Raw genomic sequence first — 23,125 nt, 5'->3', positions numbered from 1 at the left:
GTACATTAATCGGTGTCTGAGTCATGGTCTCTTTGTCGGTAATTATATTTATAACTTATTCATACAGTACAACCGCGGAAAACTATTCAGGGATTTTGTTGATTTGCGAGCTTCAATCGTGGGCTTGGGTTGAGATTCTGGTGTTGACAAGACCGTTATTGCAAGTGATATTGGTCGATATTTAATAACAGCCAGTTTCAATACTGCTTTATATAGAAGATATACTGTTGCTTGAGCCAGAGCGGCAGGAAAACATTCTGATTTAAAGGTAGCTCAATGAGTTTTTTCAAGAAGGGAACAATGGCGTATGAACTAGCCTTAGCGATTAGATTACTTGCTCCATCTTTTCCAGAAGACACTTTTTTGTAGCACAGTAAGAGTTACTTAAGCTTCAGACTCGGTAATTGAATTTAAACGCATGCAAAAGTGAAACTCAAAATGACGTTAACCGGATTCTAATTTAGTAATGTGATTAGCTAAATGACTCCCAATAGAGGAAAAACAATAATTGAACTCAATTGCGAGTTAGTTTGCCGCTAACAACGTCGTCACCACTTCCATTTAGCGAAAGTAATGTTCGAATAGATGTATTTGCTCCACTCTTTGATTCATTTAGTAAATTTTATCCTTGAGTCACCAATGCATTTTTTGAAATTGGTTTAGTAATATTTTAACGTTTTTTGATTTCAAATTGAATTTTACTCCTGGCAGATTCAAAACGAAATCTTGCTCCAATGTTATTTTGCTTTTGACCAAGCTTTATCAAGTCGGTTGCGCTTGGATATTCACTTTTTTATACCATCGCACAACCAGGGGCAATTAACGTTTTGTTTTTGTTTTTCGTTATTCTCAACGGTGCATATTTATCCAAAATATAATCGTATTTCGATTGAAATTCTTCGAACAACTCATTAACTGACGCTGTACATTCAAACAATTTAATTTTCTGTAATTCAAGCTTTAAAGCGAAAATAAAGTATTGGATTTGAGCTTCAGATTTTCGAAAACTTGTGTCACGATAAGAATTTGAAAGTTGCATTTGTGAAGTTGTGATATTAAGCTCTAACATAATGAGCAAGTGGTTAGAGAAGCTTTGATTTTCAAGCGTATATGCCTTTTTTACGTTAACGTCTTTCACTATAACGTGGTCCAGGAGCGTATCACATGTTTTTCCTCATCGACTCGATGGTTGATGAGGTGATCGAAGCCGTCAACTTTTATAGAATCATTATACTTCAAAGAAAGATTGTTAGTTTTAAGTAAACCAAAATCACCGTATAATGTAACTCGATTATTTTTCGCAGATCTTGTGTCAAGAACATTTTCAAACTGTTAAACAAAGCAGAATTTGTCAGTGTCAGCAGGTTTGTAAACCAAAACTGTTAAAATTTCTTAAACTTACGATGGTAGCTCTTCGATTAAAGTTACATTTTTTCAATTGAATCATCACCCTCCTGCATTACTTGCTCTTGGCTGAGTAATAATACCCTTATCACCTTTGATTGAGCTTTTCCGGGTGTGGGGAAGAAACGTATGGTTCCGATGTTGTTTTTATGAGTTCGAGTTTTTCTTCAGTGAAAATTTCGATGGCGTGGGTATTGAGCCCTTCCATTTCTGCTCTTTCAGTTTTTTTTCTCAAAATGCTCCTGAATACTTGGAAAATTTGAACAGAAACTTTTCTTCTGGCTTTCAGCAAGTAACAAGAAGCTTGAAATTCTTTTTTTTTTATTTGAATTCTTTTTCATTTGATGTTAAATAAAATTGACATGAAGTTCTTTTTTATTGGATTTGAAATATAATCTACATCAAATAACGCTTATAACTATTCTCACAACTAGTTTCACAGTAACTGGCAAATTTTTCCTTTGGATGAATGTTATCGTTGAATAAGTATTGTGATTTAGGAAATAAAATTTGCTAAATGAGGTTTTTTTTTAAATTTTGAATCAGTTCATTTCCAACAAGAGATTGAATTGCGCTCTTGGATAAGGAAAATGAAATTGGTGCAAATAGTTTTGTTTGTTTCAAAAGTGAAGTTAAATTTTTGGGAATATGAATGGAATAAAAGAAAAAAGGGTTCTGGCCAGGTTTAATTAAACTGGCTTCATTTCATCGGAAATTATCTGTACGTTTGCAAAAAAAACTTTTTGTTGGAATTCATACATCCTGCTTTCATCTTGCAAGATTCTTACAAGGTTTGCATTCCATTGGCAAAGGATTTGGCAAGATTCTGCTTTATATTGTATTATAATCAATAATTGTTTTAATTGTATCGTAACCCGTTTAAATACGTCAAACTAAATGCTTCAGTCCTTCAAAATATTATGTTTTTGACTTCCATGCCTGCATGGGTGTCAAAAATGACTGCCATTTCAGTTAAATTACTAATACGACATCTTCGTGCTTTATTCGACACAGCCGTCGCATCGGTGAAACTAACTCCCATCTTTTGAAGCCTCCTTAACATCAGTAGAAATGATTGAGGTATAAGCGGTCACCTAACTGAGCCCCAGCGGCAGTAACCAGCGAGCAAGCCCAAGTGTGGTTTTCGAAACGCCGAAGACGCTTTGAAAACCATTTAAAAAAGTTCAAACAATTTTAAACATGCAGCCACTTCCAATCTGTCATTTGCCCTTACTATCCTTGCATTTAGGTAATATATGTCAGCTTTTCTTTGCTTAATAAAACAAATCGCGACTTTCGGGGACAAGTCGTTGAATATCTGAATTAAAATTTTGATTGAAACATTCCGGAATTAAGGAACTTTGTCCAAATAAGAAGTTGAATAGCTAAGCTCCTCTGCAACGAGTTAAACTCTTCGATTTTTTGGTTTTAAAGTTAGGAACTTTCATCAAAATTAAAGTTGACCTTCTTGTGATATACGTGATTTACCAAATACAAAAAGCTCATTAAAAAAGTTTCAATGTAATCCTGCTACTGATTGTAAGACAAATTTAAGGAGTTCATACACATGCAGCTCGTGTTACCATGCAGACTTTTAAAAGTTTTCCATCTTTAGAAAATTGTCGATTCCTTAATAATTATTTTAACTGTATCGTAACCCGTTTAAATACGTCAAACTAAATGATTCAGTCCTTCAAAATAATATGTATTTGACTTCCATGCCTGCATGGGTGTCAAAACTGACTGCCATTTCAGTTAAATTACTAATGCGACATCTTCGTGCCTTATTCGACACAGCCGTCGCATCGGTGAAACCTGCTTCGGTTTTTTCGAATGGTTTATTGAAATACGACCTCGGAAAGCTCTCAATTGAGGCAGGGTTAAGCCAGCGCGTTAATGTTGACATTATAGAGAACAGAGGCGTATTTGTACTTGCGTTTGGGAAAGCTTCTTTGGCGATGACTTATTCTCTGCTGCGGGAAGTGCCCACGTAAGATTTTACAACTGATTCTGATCCTGGACATTTTTTAGCAACCCTTATTCATATTTATTGAAATTTAAAATTTGTAAAAAAAAAGGAAACGAGCTATGAATTTTCAGCAGCTGACTTAGTTTATCCACCAATAAAATATAAACCTGGCGAATTATAATTTAATGACATTTCATTCAAAAAATACTATTTGAATCTGAACCTTCTTTAGACAATTTATACGGAAAATCAAAGCGATTCAAGCGATATATCCCGCCTCTTTAATGGAAGCATCTGAAGCGCTGACAGAAATTGAAAACATCTGTAATTCATCGAACATTTCCTCTTCAATAGATTTCAAATTTTTCCCGGCTGCGCCTGAAAACATTCCCGACCAAAACTCGATGTCAGCGACTGAAAACGTGATTAAAAGTTTAATCAACACTTCAACTTGGCCTTCACCTCCTGTAATTATTGTTCTGATTTCGGGAGGAGGATCGGCTCTGTTGTCTTTGCCAGCAGATGAAATTGGCCAATCAGAAAAGCTGGAAGTGATCAAACAAATGAGTAAAAATGGCGCCTCAATCCAGCAATTGAATACAGTCAGAAGTGCGTTATCGAAAGTAAAAGGTGGACAATTATTGGCGTTTGTGCCGGAGGGATCGACTGTTGTTAATTTGGTGATGTCCGATATAATAGGAGATCCTTTGTATCTAATCGCAAGTGGACCTACAGTTATGCCGAGAGAGTTAGTTCCAATTTCATGATTTGATTATACATTGATAGTTATTAAATTTTGTTACAACTACAAAAAATTAATTTTGTTTTCAATCAGTATCTTAATGATTGGCTAACGCTTATGAGCAGCAAGAGTAATTCAGCCACAAGCTAGACTTTTTCCCCCTTTTTTGCAGTTTTCTTCGGTAATTCGCATTTTTCTTCACACAGTTTTTGTACAACGTTTTTTTAACGCTATTTAAGCGATAAGCGTTTCTGCGCTATTATATCGCGCAGCAGCATGTGTTATAATTTCTGAATTGAAGAGCATTCACTGACGCCTGGTACAGCAAGTCAAGATGGCCCTGTTGTCAACGCCAGTTTATTTTTATCTGGAGATCCGTTTTGGGAGTTTTTTCCAGATTTAATAGATCCCAGATATAGTTTTGTTGTGTGAATTTTTATTGCAGAGTGCTGCTTTTCCCTTGTAAAATGAAAAACTCCTCAGTCATTAATGGTCACTAGTTCGAGACCCGGCTCTACATGTACTATTTTGCTAAGCAAAACCTTCCTGCTTTGGATAATTGTTTCAATGAGTTTCGGCCTGTTTTTGTGTCATTTTGAATACCAACGCTTTGATTTCTCATACTTAGCGTTTTAATCCCACCGCATTAATTTTTCATGGCGCCTAGGAAATTAGACCTCAAACAAAATAGACGTAGCCAGAAAAATGAATATAAAACTACAATTCTGGGAAATTAGACGTAATTGTATTGTTCGTGTCTGAAATTTATAGTTACATAGCAGTATTTAGACAACCGCGTATTCAGACTCGTCAGTATGTAGACAAAAATTGAATTAACCAATCAGAATAGAGAAAGCAAAAATAAAAATCACCCACGAAAATGAAGTATTTGGACAAAATTTGAAACGATATTTTAGGCAGAATGAATTTAAGCCGACAGAAAGTTAATAGTTTGAGAAAATTCATAGTTTTTCAAAAGTTTTGACATATGACTGCAACTCCCTCCCAATACATTTTCGATGACAAGTGACCCCCCAGATAAGAACTTTTCAGGCGAATTATTTTTTCGTCCATTAACTGATATTTTTGTGGTTTTTTCCGGGCTGGTTCGCCACGCGAAATTCTTCGTAATTGCATGCGAAACTCGATTTCTTGGGCACTGAATTTTTTCAGCAAATTCCAAAAATTTGACCGAATGACCCCAACTTCTTTGTTCCATCTCATATTCCAATTTTCGCATTTGTTGGTAGTTGTCAGGGTATCGTCCGTCAAAAACATTCCACATAACAAAGGGGACGTAACCACTTATCCAAAATTCAGTAATGTACTGAAAAAAAGTTTTAAGATTTTGGTGTCGAGAAAAAATTTCCGATATTTCCGACTGATAATTTTGGAAACATACAATCAGCTCATCAACGGTAAAAAAGGCAAGCTGAATAGTCTTCAAGCTATCAAGTGCAGGGTCGAATCTTTTTTATATTCTCTCGAAAATCCGGGTTCCTAAAATTTTCGGAAAATACACTGGGTATAGTGAAACCAACAAAAATTGGCATTTTTTGGTCAAAATCTCGAAATTTTCTTGGTATGTTTCTTCACTTTTTGGCATGAAATGCCCAGACGACCGGTACTTTCCAATTTTCACTCGATCCGAAAACTGTATCAATCTGTAAGAATGGTCGGCGGCCGTTTTGAGCGTTCCATTCCCCAAAATATTTTTGATCTTACCAAAAATTCGAATCCTTGAATTGTTGTAAATATTTTTTTTTCGCGGGTTCGGATCATTGCTCTTCGTACTGGGCTGAATGCTGGCGGTAAAAATTTTTCATCTGTTTCCTGCACTTGATTTTCGTAAATTGTTTTCAGGGGGACAACTGGGTTTTTTTCAATTTTTTCGGTGATATTTTCTCTAAGGACGGTCGGGGGCCGTTTTGAGCGTTCCATTCCCCAAAATATTTTTCGATCTTACCAAAAATTCGAGTCCTTGAATTGTTGCAAATGTTTTTTTTCGCGGGTTCGGCTCATTGCTCTTCGTACTGGTCTGAATGCTGGCGGTAAATATTTTTCATCTGTTTCCTGCACTTGATTTTCGTAAATTGTTTTCAGGGGGACAACTGGGTTTTTTCAATTTTTTCGTTGATATTTTCCCTAAATTTTTGCTCCGACACGCGATCTTCTGGGGGCAAGTGGGGCTGAGTTGCAGGTTTATTAATAATTTTGTTATTTGAAATTTCGAGAGTTAATCGGGACGGGCAACTATCGATAACGCATTTATAGTATTGAATATTTTCTCTTTTTCGATTTTACTTATAAAAATAACCATCAAAAAGTAAGTTTTCCCCTCTGAACGGGGCTTTCACGAAAGAAAGTTCCATTATTTTGCGATAATTTATTTTCAACTTTCGGCCAATTGAGATATTAATTCGTTAGTTTTCAATTTCTTGTTTATTTTGGCGCTCAGATTTTGATTCGTTTTGAGCAATCAGAATTGAGTATTTACTTTGTCTAAATACTGACGAGTAAGAATACGCGGTTGTCTAAATACGGGTGCGAAGGATCGAATGCGCGAAAAAACTTGTGTGCGAAAAACCGAAAACAAAATTAGCTGAATGTCAATTTTTAAAAAGAAGCAGTTGCCATTCAATTAAAAAGAAGAAACGAAGAAACAGTTTGCTTCTTTCATTACGAAACCCTTGAAATGTAAAACTTGGCCCAATTTTGCTGCGGTCAATGACAATATTAAAGTTTTGCATATTTCTGCCGTTTTTATATTCGGCCAATCTCAATACCCCAGTCCCTGGAAATGCTTACTTTCTTTCCAAATTTTAGATTATTGAAATCTGATTGGCTGATTTACATTTTCGCGCATTCGGACCTTCGCGCATGAGCGATTCTACCCTAAATACAGGCTGCACTCCGAAATTTGTTTACTGACTACAATTAACTTTCGTTCGCGCTTGCTAAAATGCAAGCTAATTCTTGGAATGAGGCAATTGTATAGTTTATGCATTTTAAAAATAGTTTCTCAAAATTGGATTAATGTTTTATAAATTATTTATTATAAAAGTTTTGATATGCAATGGGATTATAAACTCTTTATGTATTCAAAAAGTTTTTGCTTATGCAATAAATTTTGCTCACGTATAAATTTCGTTTTGTTGGAGCCGTCTATATTGCTAGCCCCCAGTTCTCATAATCATCGATTAGCAATTGTTGTGTTATGAAACTGAGTGCTAGACTTTTTTGTGTGTAATCAGAGTGCAGTCGCGTATTATAGGTAGGGGGACGCGCTACCCACCCCCCCCCCCCCCCCCTCCGCCCGGAGAGTTTGACCCCGACGCAGACAATACACTCCACTTCTGTCTTGCTCTAAAATGTGCAAGCTTCTCCCTTGCTGGATTTCGGACATAGATGCAATTGAGGTTTTTGATGACTTTAACGACCTATTTCAGTACGTGCTACCAGATGGCGACTTTGTGAGCGAGTTGTAAGTCTGGAGAAATATGTGACAATTCCCCTTTAAGCAATATACCTGCAATTTTCACCGATGCCATAAGTCGACAAGGCCAGTAGAGTGTGCGCTGCTGGAAACTTTTGAGCTATTCTTGAAGTTATCGTTGCCACTGCCGAACGATCCTTCTCCAGTGTGAAACTCTTTAAATTTCGTTCGATCTTATATGGGAAATCCTAAAGCCGCGCTTCGATTTATGCGTACACTGCATAATGAGTACGCAAACTGCATACGCTGACGATCGCGTTATGTTTCCCTTCTGAATTAATTATGTTTCCCTTCTTTTTTAAAGAATGCCGGATTTTTTCCAGCAACTGCTGCTTTTTTGTATGTTTCTTTTTGAAAATTTTAATCATCGGAAAAAAAGCTTGTTCTTGGCTTTTCGGATCGTATACTACACGCTTAAGTGAACTGTATCTGGTTTTAGAAAAAAAAAGGTTAACTTCTTTCTATATTTTGTTTGCAACCAATTTAAGTTTTCGAGCTTGTTAAAATTTTCATTTAGGCAGTTCTGAACTCAAAAATTTCACTATTGGAAAAAATATCTTTCTTTTCAAGAAGAGTATCTGATGAAAATTTTGTGCATGAAGTAGGACAAATAGATTTATTTCGTAACTTTCATTTTGTGTCTAAAAAAACTTTAAAAAAGGCAAAGCAAGAGAAAAAATTGACATCTGGTTTTTGTGCGATAGATTTTTGTACCATTCGCTTTTAAATGGGTATCTTGTACGTTTGTTTTCAAATTGAAAAAAAAAACGTAGAAAACACTCGAGTAATAGCAGTATTTTGAGTTCCTAACTTGCCACAGTTTTCGCAAACTACCTAGCGACAACATAAAATTATTTAAATTGTTATCAATTTTTTCCAAGAAATCTTCACGACTGGGGTAATTCGCAGGACTTTTTTTCCAGGACATAGGTAACTCGCAAACTACTTGGCGACTACATAAAACTATTTAAATTGTCATCAATTTTTTCCAAGAAATCTTCACGGCTGGGGTAATTCGCAGGACTTTTTTTTCCAGGACATAGGTAACTCGCTAACTACTTGGCGACTACATAAAATTATTTAAATTGTTATCAATTTTTTCCAGGAAATCTTCAGTTGAGAAGCTGCAGTCAATTATGAAACTGTACGGATGTTCAGATAGTCTTATCTCAAGAGCGGCTTCCAATCTTGTTGCATCAAGGTAAGTTTTCTCCGACCTATGTGTAATAATCGTTTTCTGATTTCGCATAATAATCACCCTCAAGCAGCCGTAGCCAAGTGAGCAAGAGGCGCGGCTCGAATTCCGTATCGGTCACGATCGATGGGTGCCCAATGTTACGGCGAAGCGGATGACACGGCCCCTTCCCAAGGAAATATGGTCCTGCCGTCAGTTGCATGCCAGTTTTCGGGGGCTATGAAGAATAATCATCTTCAAGTGTTTTCTATTACAATTGCAAGTGTCTGAACATTGTCGGTATAGCAATTTTCTCTTGTTTTTGTAATTCACATCAGAAAACTTACTTGTTCAGATACCAATTACATTGAATCCTAATGTCAATTGCACACAACTCCTTATGAGATTATTCAGGATATCACTGTGTTTATATTAACCATTTAAAATTAATCTTGAATTTAAAAAAGAGTCAATGAACATAGTTTAGACTGCTTTATAGTTCAGACTCCTATGTAGGTGCTGATGATTTTTCAGGAAAAAGTCTCTTAAAAATTGTTTAGACTCAAATTTACTGTTTCGCGGTTTGACTTTTTTCTTAGTTCAGTTCATTTCCGTTGTTAAAAGGAAGGCAAACTCCACTATCGAACAGCAAAAGTGTAAAGGTTACTAAAAATGTCATCAAATTCTAGCTTCGATAGTGGAATTTAATTTTCAGATTTTCCAGCAGAAATAAAATTTTAACTATTGATTCATTTTTTAAAATTGGTTTAATTTAATCAAAGTTGCGTCACTCAGAAATTCAAGGAGCTTGAAGGGCATCTATTTTTTTTTCTTTTTAATTCGAAAGTTGATATATGTTTTTTCAAAAAACAAGTCAGTATTTTTCTTTTGACTTGCGTTCATTGACTTTTTTCTGACTGTCTGTAGGCTATGTTTTCTATATCTATCATGCCAATTTCGCAATTTCAACGTTTCGCTAGTTAGTTTTAAAACAGACCAAACGTTGAGGACTTTTTGTTTCAAACAAGTTTTTTTTTTCATTTTCTCATTGCCTGCAGGTTGGTTTTGGAGAAGGTAACAATTCCAGTGGAAAATTTGATAGTCTGCAGCAACACTATGGCGGTCAAAGCAGTGCTAGATGATTCTGTTTCGAAGTGGAACTTTGACCACAGTCTGTGTTTAACTAGCACGTATCAGGGATCAGTTCATGATATGGTAGACATAATATTCAGCATGTTGTTGGAGATAATGACGCATCTGCAAGGTTAGATCCATGGTAATCTTTAACTACCCCTTTATTTTTCACTATTACCTCTTTCCATTTCTTGAAAAAATCTGGTTTGTGACAAAATCTTCAATTATTGAAAAAAGAAAAAAGTCCAATACATGAGTTTTTAACAATACTTAGTATATAACTATTTAATGGTTGATGAGCCCCGCCGGCGTAATAGTCCCAACCTCTTTAAATTTAAATGTGAGTATATTATGTGGTCCGCAACCTCAAAAGTTTTTAAAGATGCTGCGGATGAAATATACCTTTAATCAGGGCGAATTTAGGGGGGGGGGGGGGGGGGACGTCCCCACCTCAGGGATTCGACGCCCTGCCGACCCAAAGGGTCTCCCTTTGATACTTTTTAAGAAATCCATTTTTGGCCTACCGACCCTAAAATTTTTCTAAAGGCGCCTTTGGCGCCACTATACACTAACTTTGAAGAGGAGCATGCGCCAAAAAAACCCCGATTTTTTGCAAAATTTTCCAAAAAGTGCCCAAAAATGGCTTTTTTGACCTCTTTTTTAAAAATTTGCCTGCGGCGCAGAAGATTTGGCCAAAACAACGTCTTTTTAGTGCTTTAGGAGAGCTCTTTAAATCAATTTGGTCTACCTAAAAAAAAGTCGTCAAAATTTTCGAAAATTTTTTGAAAATCCGCCCCCCCCCCTTCGAGAAAATCCTAGATCCGCCCCTGCCTTTAATGCACTCTTTTTCCGGTCATTTTTTATAGTGTCAATAATCATGTTTGCAAGTCTTTTCTTTCATTAGAAGATATTTTTAAGGTTAACAACCTGTACTGTACCTTAATACATGTGGGGAAATTTTAAAAAAAATAGAAGATTATTTCATTCAACCTATTCAGTTGCTCAATTAGAGCTTCCTATGTCAGAACTCTTGATGTTGAAGTATGTTTGTTAATAGCTCATGGATTGTTTTTCAAAAACTAATGACATTGGCTACTCTGTGACTGATTTCTCAAATTGCTCTTATTTTAATGTTTTGAAGAGGAAAGCCAATTTTTTTTGTCTTTTCAAAAAATACATTTGTCCCTTTGTGTTTTTTGCGTCTCACGTATTAATAAAAAGAGTTGTCTGCCTCAATTCAGATTGGAATGATTCGCCGCTTACTTTTCGAATATACTGTGCTTTAGTTATCTCCAGTTTAGCCGAATAGTCAATTTTCAAACCCTCATCACTTGACAAACAACACTACTCGTATATCAGGCCACAGCCCTTTATGTTCTACTGTACCCTTTCTGCTAAATAAAGGTTTCTGCTAAATAAAATTTTGATAACCTATTAATTATGGGCTGCCAATATCAAATAAAACATCGCCAACGGACAATTGAAAAAGAGCCAACGGACGCAAGGTAACAAAAAAAATTTTTTTTTGGAAAAATTTTCTCGAATTTAGAGTAAAATTATATGGCCTTAACCCTCTTTGAATTCCAAAAAATTTATTATTAATTTTTTTTTGATAGAATTAACTCAATTTGAGAAATATGCAACAAAATGTGAAAATTTTATTCCGCGGGTAAATCTGAAAAATAAAATCCACTTTCAAAATACGGTTTTTTGTTCCATTTCCGCTTTCGTTAGTGGAAAGCGCAATTTGTGTTACTTCTAGCAGATGAATGTGAATTGAAATCATAAAGTGCATAAATACCTAAGTGCAAGAGCATGCATAAACGCAATGTTTTGTATGAATGCACTTGTGCAGTTAAAATTTTTAAGACCATTTCCTGAAAAAAAAAGAGCTATATAAGAGTCTTTGCTCCGTTCATCGTCTGCAAATTAAATGCTAAATTTTGAATCGTATACGGAAATACTCATATCAGGACAATTGTGTCGCAGACACTTATGTCCCGCAAAAACAATCGAAAATGCAAAAAGTATCATAGACATTTGGTTTCCAGCCAAGTTAATGACCACACTAGTGAATGGCCGGATTAATTTGATAAGCTCCCGATAGGACACCACGTCAAACAATTCTTTCAGTCCAAAGAGACATCAACAGAGAGACTGCTGCAGTAATCCCGAGCTATTCGGCCAACCAGATGACGGCCAACAGAGCAAAACAGGAAAAATGGTCCAGAATGCAGGAACCAAATTCCTTAACGGACTTTGAACTGCCAGAATTGCTGAAAGTGACTCACAGCGGCGAGCGTTTCCTTCATTTTGACTCTGGACCTAATGATAACAAGCAAATAATGGTTTTCACCACTCTTCCAGGACTCGATCTTCTCAGTGGCGCTGAAGATTGGTTCTGCCATGGCACCTTTTCTGCGGCCCCTAAATTGTACTTTCAGAAATACACCATCTACGCATCATTCGAGGGAATTTCGACCCCTATTGTGTATGCATTGCTTCCAGACAAGATAGAAGAAACCTATTATCGCCTTTTAAGCTGCTTTGACATAAAATTTCCCAAACGAGCAACCATTGCTTTCGTAATAGCGGTCAAAATGCGTTTTATTTAAAATCCGAAAATGTAAAAGTTTAATACTGCTCTTTCCATTCGAGTCAAAACTTCTGGCGTCACATTCAGTCTAATGGGAATACAAATTTTAAAATACGGAAATATAAAATAGATCGATAATTCCGCGAGCGGGTCCGAATGCTGCTGAGTACCGCTTTCCTGCCAGTAAGTGATGTTTCTACTGCTTTTCAAACTCTCAGAAAACTTGCTCTGAAACATCCCACCCAATCTTCAATTACTTTGAGGGCAATTACATTGGCCGACTGTCAGCGGCACATAGAACACCTCAAATCTCCAGATTTGCCGTTGACAGCTGGAGTTGTCATCAACGTGTGATAACCGGGCGTCCCAGAACCAACAATGATGCTGGTTGGAAGAGCAACTTCGTTAAACTCGTGAACGCCAAGCACCCATAATTTCCCAAACTCATAGAAAAATTCCAGGTCGAGCAGAAAAACGCCGAAGTCTTGATCGAAAAAAATGTAAACCGGGCAAAGAGTGTCAGGTTTTGAAAAACCTCTTTATGGCAATTTTGACAAAAACCTTTCCGAATTAGCTGCGGCTTACGACCCAAGTAAACTTCTGAGTTTCGTAAAAGGGTGCAGCAGCAACATCAAATTATAGTGCAAAGTCAATTTATTTTCCAAAGCTGATATTGAAGAGCAACAAATTTTCAATAGATTTTTCTAACTTGAACTTTTTCCCAGATTCCAAAATTGAGCTAGACCCGTTTTGAAAATGGCATAACTATCAGTGTAATCAAGCTTTCCCATCTTTTTCTTTTTTGGCGCATTCGAGTCAACCATTTCAACTTTGCCCTAATTTATCCAATTTTGGGTTTTTTAATATCAATTTTTGGACCAAATTACGAAAAAAATTTTGTCGGACCCGAGATTTGAATTTCCGACCTTTTGATCTTGAAACTTATCACTTCACCGCTCGTTCAAGCGCGCTTCTAAATTTCAAAATGTTCTTGAAAGGTTTGTCTTTTGGGTTTGACTGTTTTATGGCTAATTGGTACGCATAGAATCTAATTATTGAGCGATCAAATAATCTCAAAAGAACAACGCATTAAAGAGCACAAGGTCAAATCAAAGAATTATTTTTGCAAAAAACAGTTTCGGAAAAAAAACTGTGTCTGGGACATAAATGTCTGGTACGATTTTATAATTTTAGACTGTTTTTTCAAGGACACAAATGTCTGGGACATAAATGTCTATGCACCCGAAATAATATGTTCTTAAATTGACTCAATTCAATTTGGAACAATTATTAGCTCGGGATATTTCGTCACGCTTAAAAATTTAGCATTTCGAAACTATTATAAATTAAAACGAGAAGCCTAACCGCAGTTAGTCTAATGCAAGCATATAAAAGATCTTTTTAGAGTTGAGCTCAGGGCTTTCATATGATTTAAACAAAAACCTCGTCAAAAATGGCTAGCCAAAAGGCGAAATTTGTTTGTTGAGAAAGAAAAATCCACTCTGAGCACAATTATTCCACCACTTTCCTCAAAAGTTTGAACAACAAGTCACAGCAGTCAGTATTCTGTAGATATTTCAATTGTTCTTAAATCTGCACAAAGTGATCTTGTATGAATAGGTGTTAGTTGATTAAGCTTGTCGGGAATGAACATAAGTGTTGTTCCCATTCTTTAACACAAGCAAAGCAGCCTGTGTTATAATACGAAAACATCTTCCCAACGCGTCGCAAGTTTCTGTGTACCAACCTTGTGCCGTAGTGTGTGGAACAACGACTAATAAAATAAGGTACCAACTGTCACTTCTACTATACTCTTTTTACTCTTTTTCAAACATCAAACCGTCCTAAATAAGATAAACTCATTTTTGAGATTTATCAATATATCAGCTACTAAATCATTCATTTCGAATAATCTACTGTGATTTAGCTGGGGAAAAAATTAGCAAGTCTATGAAAAAGTTTCTTTGTACTGTTGTTTTCTGTTTTTTTTTGGAAAATATCCTCATTTCCATTTGAATTGAGAAATGTCCAGGTGGTGGTTGGGGTATGCTCGGTGCATGTCCAGTGCTTTGGCTGGAACCGGCAGTTGACCTTTATCGTCTATGCTTGGCATATATTTTAGAATTTGCTAAAATTAAAAAAAGAATATTATGAAAAGTTTTATAGATTGGAAAGAGTTTCCAAAAAAGATCTCTTACCGGGCGTCGAATGGGCGGCTCAACAGGGATATCTGAAAAAAAAGAGATAATATTTTCTGTTTCAACAACTAATTGGTTATTAAGGTTTTTCAAATAGAGATATCAATTTGTAGTCAGGAAAAGAGAAAGAAAAAAATAAAGGATAGAACTACTGTGTGTATCATCAAGATTTGTTTACTGTATTTGGGGTTATAGCTAGAGTCAGGTACCACTATTGGTGGCAGAATGAGCTCTGGTTTGAGGGCATTTTCAGGCCAACAGTCTTGCCTGCACACTAGAAAATGATACCGCTGCGAAGGGTCTTAAAGTTCATCTATTTACCGAAGCATTTTCTTCAATGACTAGCTTACAACCTTCGTAAGAAAACTTTTTCTACTGAGTTGCTATTATGAAAATTTTGAAAATCCATGGAGATTATTATTCTTCCTCATCCAACCACCAAGATATTCCCTACATGACTATATCGTTCATATCAAAAAAACTCGCATCAATTCAAAAGATCTTATAAGTAGAGGAGTAAATTTTTTAAATCCAAAGCTCTAGACAACGCTTTGAATCTAAAATTTTTACCAATTTTTATTTTAAATTAACTGTACAAAGAAAGCTATTTTATTAGGGTAATGATCGACAATGGAGAAAAACAAACGATATGAATCTTAATGAATTTCGGTCTAAAATTTCAAGCAATAGTTAGGTTTCCATCTGAAAATTCAAATGGAACACATAAAAGTTAACTAACAACAAGCGTGTCTCTGTGTTGTCAAGTAGTTCTTCAGCCTCGGCTCCTGATTGGCCACTGACTTCATCTCTGCTAGTGCTATCTGGTTTCTACTGGGGGTGGCTACCCTGTTCCCTTTTTTATCCACACTCATGTCTCGATATTGATGTTCACTACTGCTGCCCAAATCCTGATCAAAAACCCTCCATGCCAATAGAATATAACGGAGAATGTCCATTTATTTGTTTGTACTTGAAAAAAGTGGAGGTTTCTTAAACCGTTGTTACAATTTAGCCGGCCATCATGATTAAAATATTGGATGTTGAGCTCGAAGTAGTTGCTCCCTCGCTACCCCTTTAGTACTTTTTTACGACAGCCATTTTTTAATGACCAAGCTTAAATTTTTTCGCCGATATATTCTAATTTTTAGGAGAAAGCACTCGCCGAAAACGCAGTTTTTGGTCAAAGCCTTCTAAAGTTTCCTAAAAGAGGAGATTTTTGTTTTTTTCCAAAACTTGCCTGCGGAAACAGTTTAGGGTCTTAATAGTGTTTGAGGAGAGCTCGGTAAATGAAATTGGCCGACCTACAATCAGTCAAAAAATTTTTCGATGGGTTTATAAAAAATCCCCCCTCCCCCTCGAGAAAATCCTAGAAAGGCCACTGGTTGAATTGATTTCGTTCTGTGTTGGATAAAAGAAAAAAGTTTATTATTGGTCTTCTTTTTGCCAATTATAAATTAAGTTATTACCTGTACCAAACAGACTGTTCCCAAGTCGTTTTTCGCAGACTGAAAGTTAACACAAGTCACCAAAAACTTGTCGACGTTGTGACTCATAACAAGTTAGAAGTCATAACAAATCGAAATAATCAATCGAAGATATCATTTTTGTTGACGCTTAAATTCAAAAATGCGTCAGTAACAACGGGCAAAATTACGTAAATATACACTTAAATTCAAAATTGCGTCAGTAACAACGTAAAATATTACGTAAATATAGCGTTTTGCTCCAAAATGTTTTTACAATTAGTTTGCTATCGTGTCTGAAAAGTCTCAAAGCCAAAACAGTTGAATATTCTGTTTTCGATGCACATTTTGATTCTTAGTTTTTATAGGTTATGACATGGTAAATGATTCCTAATAAAGCACCTCTTAAATTTTCTGATTGATGATTTGTTTATGAATTGATTTATGACTGGCTATTTATGACTCTGTTTTGACTTCAAATTGCGGACAATGTCACCTCTCAGTTCGTAATTGGTTCATTTGTAGTCTAATTGGTTCATTTGTGCTATTTGTTTAACTTCCAAATACATGAGTTGTTTCTGAGTAGCTACATACCGTAATAACTCGAGACTTATGTGCCTGTAATTGGCACAATATTCTTAAGAGTTTCGCTCGCCCATTATACTTTTGTTGAAATCTGAAAATCTGAAGCTTGAGAAAGATAAAGAAGCGGCGAAAGATGTAGAGCTTGAGTTATGTAACTATGCCGTACGGTGTGTGCTTTTTCTTCATGGTGCACCTTATTTGTACCTTAAAGAACCTTCGCATGGGTTCAAAGTATGGTATCATATTTACTCACGCGAACTTGCTATCATTTTGTTATATTTTGAGACCAAATTTTTTTCCAATCCAACTCGCATTAAATAAGAAGGCTCATTTTGGTAGCATTTTTGTTTGATAGCGTGGGCAGTTCAACTGCATGTGTTCTCCGCTTTATGAGTGGCTAGAAATTTTTTTCGTTCCGAGTCAGTAAGACAGTTACATATATTATATACCTCTATTACACATATTTTCACACTAAAGTCAAAGCCTAATTGACAAATGAGAAAAAAAAGAATCTATTTCTGCACATGTAATATATGATATTATTGTTCCGACCATTGAAAATGGGGAAAAACTTGGTCTTCGGGTTTGTTTTAGTTTTTTCTTTTTGTTTTCCACGCAAAATCAGGTGCCACAAATCGGACTAGGTTGAGTAATATATCATTTTAAAGTCCTTTCAGACGTGATTTGAACCACATTAAAAAATTCTCAACATTTTTTTCTAGTGTTCAGAAAAACTGGCTTGAAGTTCTTGATTTTTCGTCTAACTTCGAGCGACGAAAGCCAGCGAACAGGCTTATTCATGCTTGTTTTAAGCCGTTTACAATAGCTTATTTATGCATAATGTCGAGAAAGACAGCAGCAAATTTTGAATTAAAGCAAAAATTGTCTATGTATTCAAATTTTTTGATCCTTGTTTTTTTCTCTTTTTTCAACTTTTTTTCTGTTTTCCTCATAAAAACCGGTTCGAAATTTTTGCTTTAGCGAGTAAAGCGATTTACGTTTGTTATTTATAAAATTTAGAAATTTAGGCTAAAGAAACTTGATTTTACTAAAAGTTAAACTAGTTTTGGAAGCTTCACTTAGATCTTTTCTGGCAAAAAAAAATCTTCCATAAATTTTAAACATTTTCAGTGCAAAAAATTATTTTGATGACATTGTAATCGTTTATGCCTAATTCACTTTGCGTAATTCATTTTCTACGCTTTCGTATTTTTGCATTATTACACGACGTACAAAAAAGACGCTAAGTTGAAGAAGAAAAAAATTTTGAAAATGAGGTCAGAACATTCTGTGCTACTTGCACAGCAACCGGCTATTCTTGTTTTTCTTTTTTTGTTTCCCACCCAAAATCAGCTTCTACAATTAATCATCGGAGAGATTTGAGTGCTATGTCATATTAAGAACTTTCAATAAAAAAGTCATAGGGATCTCTCTTTTCAAGCAATTGTTCCCTAAATTCGGTAGAAAAAAGTTATGGACTCAATTAAATTCATTTTTCGACATTTTGCTTAGTGGTTCAGAGTTTTTTCTCAAAAAACACCCTGCCACATTGGAGATCAATGGTTTAACCGAAAGAAAAAATCATTAATGCAAATGTACCTGCGCAAGCAGGTATGCTCTGCCTTTTGAAAACAAATATAACATTACAAAACGTCCAATTTTCGAAGTTTTGCCTGTTTTTTGAAAGTTTATTCTGATAATTCATGTTGCTTCTGAGGCTGATAGTTCATTTAAACTAACATGGTGCTTAATTTTCCCTGGGTAATTTGTTTTACTCTGTTTTGGTGGAAATTTCGATGTGGACTTCGGAAAGGGCCTTCTTAAGTTTTTACAGTTTGCTTAAGAAATTTCGTCCTTTTTCTCGAAAACTACCTGCTAATTTTGATATTGAAACTTCAATCTAAAAAATCAGGACAAAGAAATTTTCAATCTAAAAATCAGGGTCTGAAAAGCATAAATTACTCCCATGCTTCAATTGAGAAAATTATTTGGATTTAGAAAAACTCACATTTTTGAACTTTTGATAGATTTTTGGAATCTTGTCAATTTTTCGGAATTGCCCAACCAAATCTGAGATAATGACTTCAATTGAAAGTGCAACTAGTATATTTCTCCTATAATTAAGCTGTTAATCCTCTGCTAAAGCAGAGAAACACTAATTTTTAGCGTGAAGTCGATTTTTTGAAATGACTTATTTCCTTATCAGTACAATATATGATTTTAAAAATTATAACAGGTAGATTCAACGTTATCTGAGTCACTTACTTAATTCCGAGTGGCTATGGTGCAGGTGGGAGGGCGTAATACTTCTAATCAACGGAACAATTAAATAGTTTTTTTGGTCGAATTTATGCTGCATAACATTGGCAAGTTTACAGAAAGTGTAGCTGCTTTATGGGTGGCTAGTGTAACTAGAATTACATGCGGTCATAGAGCAGATGTGTGAACGTGATGCTCGTGATTTCGGCGAAATTTTTTTTTGAAAGTGTAGTTTGAATTTTTTCCTTGTTTCACTTTGTTCTGCCTGATTATAGCACTTTTTTGCATTTTCCTCGCTCATTTGCGAAGCGCAGCTTCACCTTTGTAAAACCTACTACCATTGGTGCTCAATTAGTCACCGAAACTCTGGAAGTAGCTTACCTGTATCTTTAGCATCATCAAGCGTGCCTGCTGGCTCCCAGCGTCCTTCCAAATTGGAAAAAAGCTAGCCGATCCACAGAAAGGTTGACAAAACCTTCGTTAAAAACTGTCGGCCAGTCAGTGCTAAACATAATATCGAAGGTGTTTAAAAAATGCAAGTTCGTATCGGGCGTATCGTTTGTCTATACGAGCTTGTTGCTCCGCTGCTACCAGCATCTCAATTTGGATTACATAGGGGCCATGTCTACGAAAGCATAGACACGGAAAACGCCGCAAGAGACGTAGAGCACCTGCCTGAACATCGCCAAAGCCTTCGAGATTTTTGAGAACACCTTACTACTGATCAACTTTCCGGCAACGGTGTAGGAGGCAAACTTCTGGGTATCATCGAAGAATATCCCTCATATCGCCAACCGTTTGTCGATGTCAACATTTTCAGGTTGTCCCTCCTCATCGTCCTTGGTGGGGTGCCTCAAGTTTCCCTCTTAGCACCACTACTCTTTCTCATCAATGTGATCGATTTCCCAGAAGGCCTTAAATGCCAACTCTTCAGATTTGAAGATGATACCAAACTACTGAGCATTCACCCGGTTGGTAAAATATGTAAACCTAAGATGACCTAGACAAGGTGACCGACTAGTGCAATACGAAGGCCACTTTTTGACGTTCGCACGAACTGTCTGCCAACCGCCAAGATTAGGGGAAGTCAATGAAGTATTGCTCGAGAAAGACCTTGGTGTTACAATATCAAGTACCTGTTCCTGGGGCACCCACATAAACGAGACAAGTCGGAAGTCGCTTTCAGTCCTGCACATGTTGACTTGATCGTCATCCGACCAATTTGCACCCGGCGAAATTTGTGTGAATCGTAGTGCCAAAACAACCAACGTACGCAAGTGCATCATGGTTTCCGGACAAGACCAAGACGCTGGAATTGATTCAACGCAAAGCAACAAACTGGATAACAACATACACTGATCTGCGTCACACCGAGCGCATAGACCAGCTCAACTTGTTACCACTGTCCCAATATATCGAGATGCACGATTTTTTGAAAGAATAGATCAGACCGGCACCAGCTCGATTGACAGAACTTCAATTCTTTTTCTGCCAGAAGAGGCAAAATATTCGATAACCCCAGAGTCCGTGTAGACAAAACGAGAACAAAATTTTGGTACCGGGCATGCCGCTTGGCAAACCTCATCAACGACCGCGTCAGTTTCTTTTTACCCGATGGTCTCAAAAACAGACTGCTAAACTATTATTGGCTCCATTGCCGTCCCAAGTACAACGGAAACTGTTCCTGCACCTGGGTAGTTCTCTGCCTGTGCAACAACCGTTGAAAATTGACTTTCTAACTGTCGTCATAATCCATATTTGTGGGGAAGATTCATTTCATATTTTGATGTAAAATCTTTATAATTATCATGATCATAATAATTATTATAATTCTGTGGTACTTGCACAGCAACCGGCTATCCCTGTTTTTTTTATTAAGCATTTTTTCTTTGATATTTCTTGGCTAGTTATCTCTTGTGTTTGCAAGTGACAGCTTCGCTTCTGTGTTTAAAATATTCATTACTTCTGTGTTGCAAAAAACTAGAAGCTTTATTTCGAATCCGGAAATTGCAAGTTTTAAATCAAAACTCAATTCTTTCGTTTGCAACCAACGATATAGTACACAAACGGTTGAAATTTTTTTGAACAAACGTTTTTGCAACAAACGACCGACCATCAGGCATATTTCAGTTATCCTAAAAAAAGTTGAAAAGGAGCGTTGAAAAAGGGAGAGTACATATTATATTACATATATTTCTACAAATTGCTGCTATTCATGAAGTGTTCTCAACTCGGATTAGTTGTCACGAAAAAAGTATATTATAGATTAATAAAACTCAAATAATTTTCGTATGATCAACCTTGCGATAAGCAAATACCCTTGCAAAAATAATTTAAGTTATTTTATTCTATAAAGATTGACACTTTTTTGGTGTCAATCGGGTTTTGGACTTTTTTCATCTGAACAACTTTGTCCACAGGATTATCTCCAATTTCAAGATTTCCATTTTCAGCACGTTGAATTCTGAACTCTGGTTGTAATTTTACCAACTTGTTTTTTTCTAATTTCTTTTTTTCCTTTTTCTTTGTTAAATAAGTTTCTGTCCATATTATTTCGGCTTATTGGCCTCATATTGCGTCCTTAAGTAAACAAAAAAAATATGCACGTCTGTGTAATGAAGGGGACTGGACTTAAACACCTTTTTATCAGTTTTTAAGTTTTTTTTTAATTTCATTTTTTTTCCGTTTCATTTTCTTTTTTTTTCGGGTTGATTTGTTTCGGCTTTTTTTTATATTTGTTGGTTTATTGGTCTCAGATTCCGTCGTTTGATCAGCGAAAAAACTTTCAGTGTGCTTGTCTGTTTCAATGAGAATGGGGGATAAAAATTTTTAATTAGTTTATAAGTCTTTTTTTTATTTTGTTCTGCTTAAAGGGTTTCCTCTCAGGTATTTTCGGCATAATTACAGATTACTAAGTTTTTTATTCTATTTTTACCTTCAATTGTCTGGGTGTGAGTTTTTGATACCTTTTATTCACTCGTTCTGATAGGTTTCGGCATTTCTGATTTTTTTTTCGATTTAGTGGCTGTTATGTATTATATCGCAAGTGGTGCGATGCTCGGCTTCGCCTCTGGGTTTGTTTTTCTTTTTAATTTGGAAGTTTTTGCAAATAATTTTTTTTACTGCTTCCTATTGGCTATGCTTTGATTCTTCGTTTTTTTTGTGAAAGTTTCGATTTTGACTGATAATATGTTTTCGTACTTCTTTGAACTTGATGAATTATCTAGCTGGATTTTTTGATGCAGCGTAAACATTGATTTGAACTCAAATAAAATCACTTTCCAACATGAGTTTGACATTTGCAAGATTCGTTAGATTACCTCCTCAATTGAAAAAGAAAAATAATAGTCGAAAAGATATTTTAAACATGCATTTTTGTACTATAGGTTAGAGCCTGAAATTTTTTCTGGTTCGCCTTAATTTGCATAGTTTTTTTGCTTCAGGTGAAGATAGCAATGACAATCAGCCCTCAGAATTTCAAACAGCGAACCCATTTTTCAAAACGGCTCTCAAGTCCGACATATTTGCTGAGGAATTTCTCAAATTATCCTTTCAGCCAAAATCAGACTCAAAGAAACCCCAAACTCTATTGATTGTTGCTGGTGAACCAACCATGAATGTGACTGGAAATGGTATCGGAGGTCGGAACCAACACGCTACACTTTTAGCGCTCAAAACATACACAGAAAATTTCGAAATATTCTCCAAACATGAATTATCTTTTTTATCTGCGGGAACCGACGGTCAAGACGGGCCAAATGAGTCGGCGGGTGCTGTAATCGACCAAAATATTGCATCATTTGTTATGCAATCTGCGGAAACGAAAAGTAACGTTGAAACGAGTATTAAAAACTGTGATTCGTACAATTTTTTTGATTGTCTTGACAAAAAACTCAAAGCAGCAAATAAAGAATGGCAGAATGGTGCACACATCAAATGTGGGCACACAGGAACTAATGTAATGGACTTAGTTTTTGTCTCGTTCAAACTTTAATTTTGTAGATATATATTTCGGCAATCGCCATATCAGATTTCTATTTTATTGTAATCTTGTTATGGAGATAGTTTAATGTCATCATTTATTTGATATCTTGTTCTTTACTTA

General features: G+C 35.9%; 2 protein-coding genes across 2 annotated transcripts; one reads left to right on the top strand and one right to left on the bottom strand.

Moving 5' to 3' along the window:
* The first annotated feature begins 3,163 nt into the window (after positions 1-3,163).
* Positions 3,164-23,109, top strand: LOC134841188 (uncharacterized protein C13B9.2-like). Its single transcript, XM_063857014.1, has 5 exons — positions 3,164-3,394; positions 3,606-4,121; positions 8,717-8,812; positions 9,844-10,049; positions 22,464-23,109. Exons 1-5 carry the CDS (start codon positions 3,171-3,173, stop codon positions 23,012-23,014), a joined length of 1,593 nt encoding a protein of 530 aa, XP_063713084.1. The 5' UTR covers positions 3,164-3,170; the 3' UTR covers positions 23,015-23,109.
* LOC134841189 (uncharacterized) lies at positions 14,312-16,773 on the bottom strand. Its single transcript, XM_063857016.1, has 5 exons — positions 16,673-16,773; positions 16,180-16,261; positions 15,453-15,621; positions 14,714-14,745; positions 14,312-14,643 (listed from the first exon to the last, which is right to left on the bottom strand). Exons 1-5 carry the CDS (start codon positions 16,693-16,695, stop codon positions 14,518-14,520), a joined length of 432 nt encoding a protein of 143 aa, XP_063713086.1. The 5' UTR covers positions 16,696-16,773; the 3' UTR covers positions 14,312-14,517.
* Positions 23,110-23,125: the final 16 nt, after the last annotated feature.

The sequence above is a fragment of the Symsagittifera roscoffensis genome, chromosome 3 (genome assembly GCF_963678635.1).
Source record: "Symsagittifera roscoffensis chromosome 3, txSymRosc1.1, whole genome shotgun sequence".
Lineage (NCBI taxonomy): Eukaryota > Metazoa > Xenacoelomorpha > Acoela > Convolutidae > Symsagittifera > Symsagittifera roscoffensis.
The sequence above is the reverse complement of the archived record's forward strand: the minus strand, read 5'-3'. Positions and strand labels throughout refer to the sequence as shown.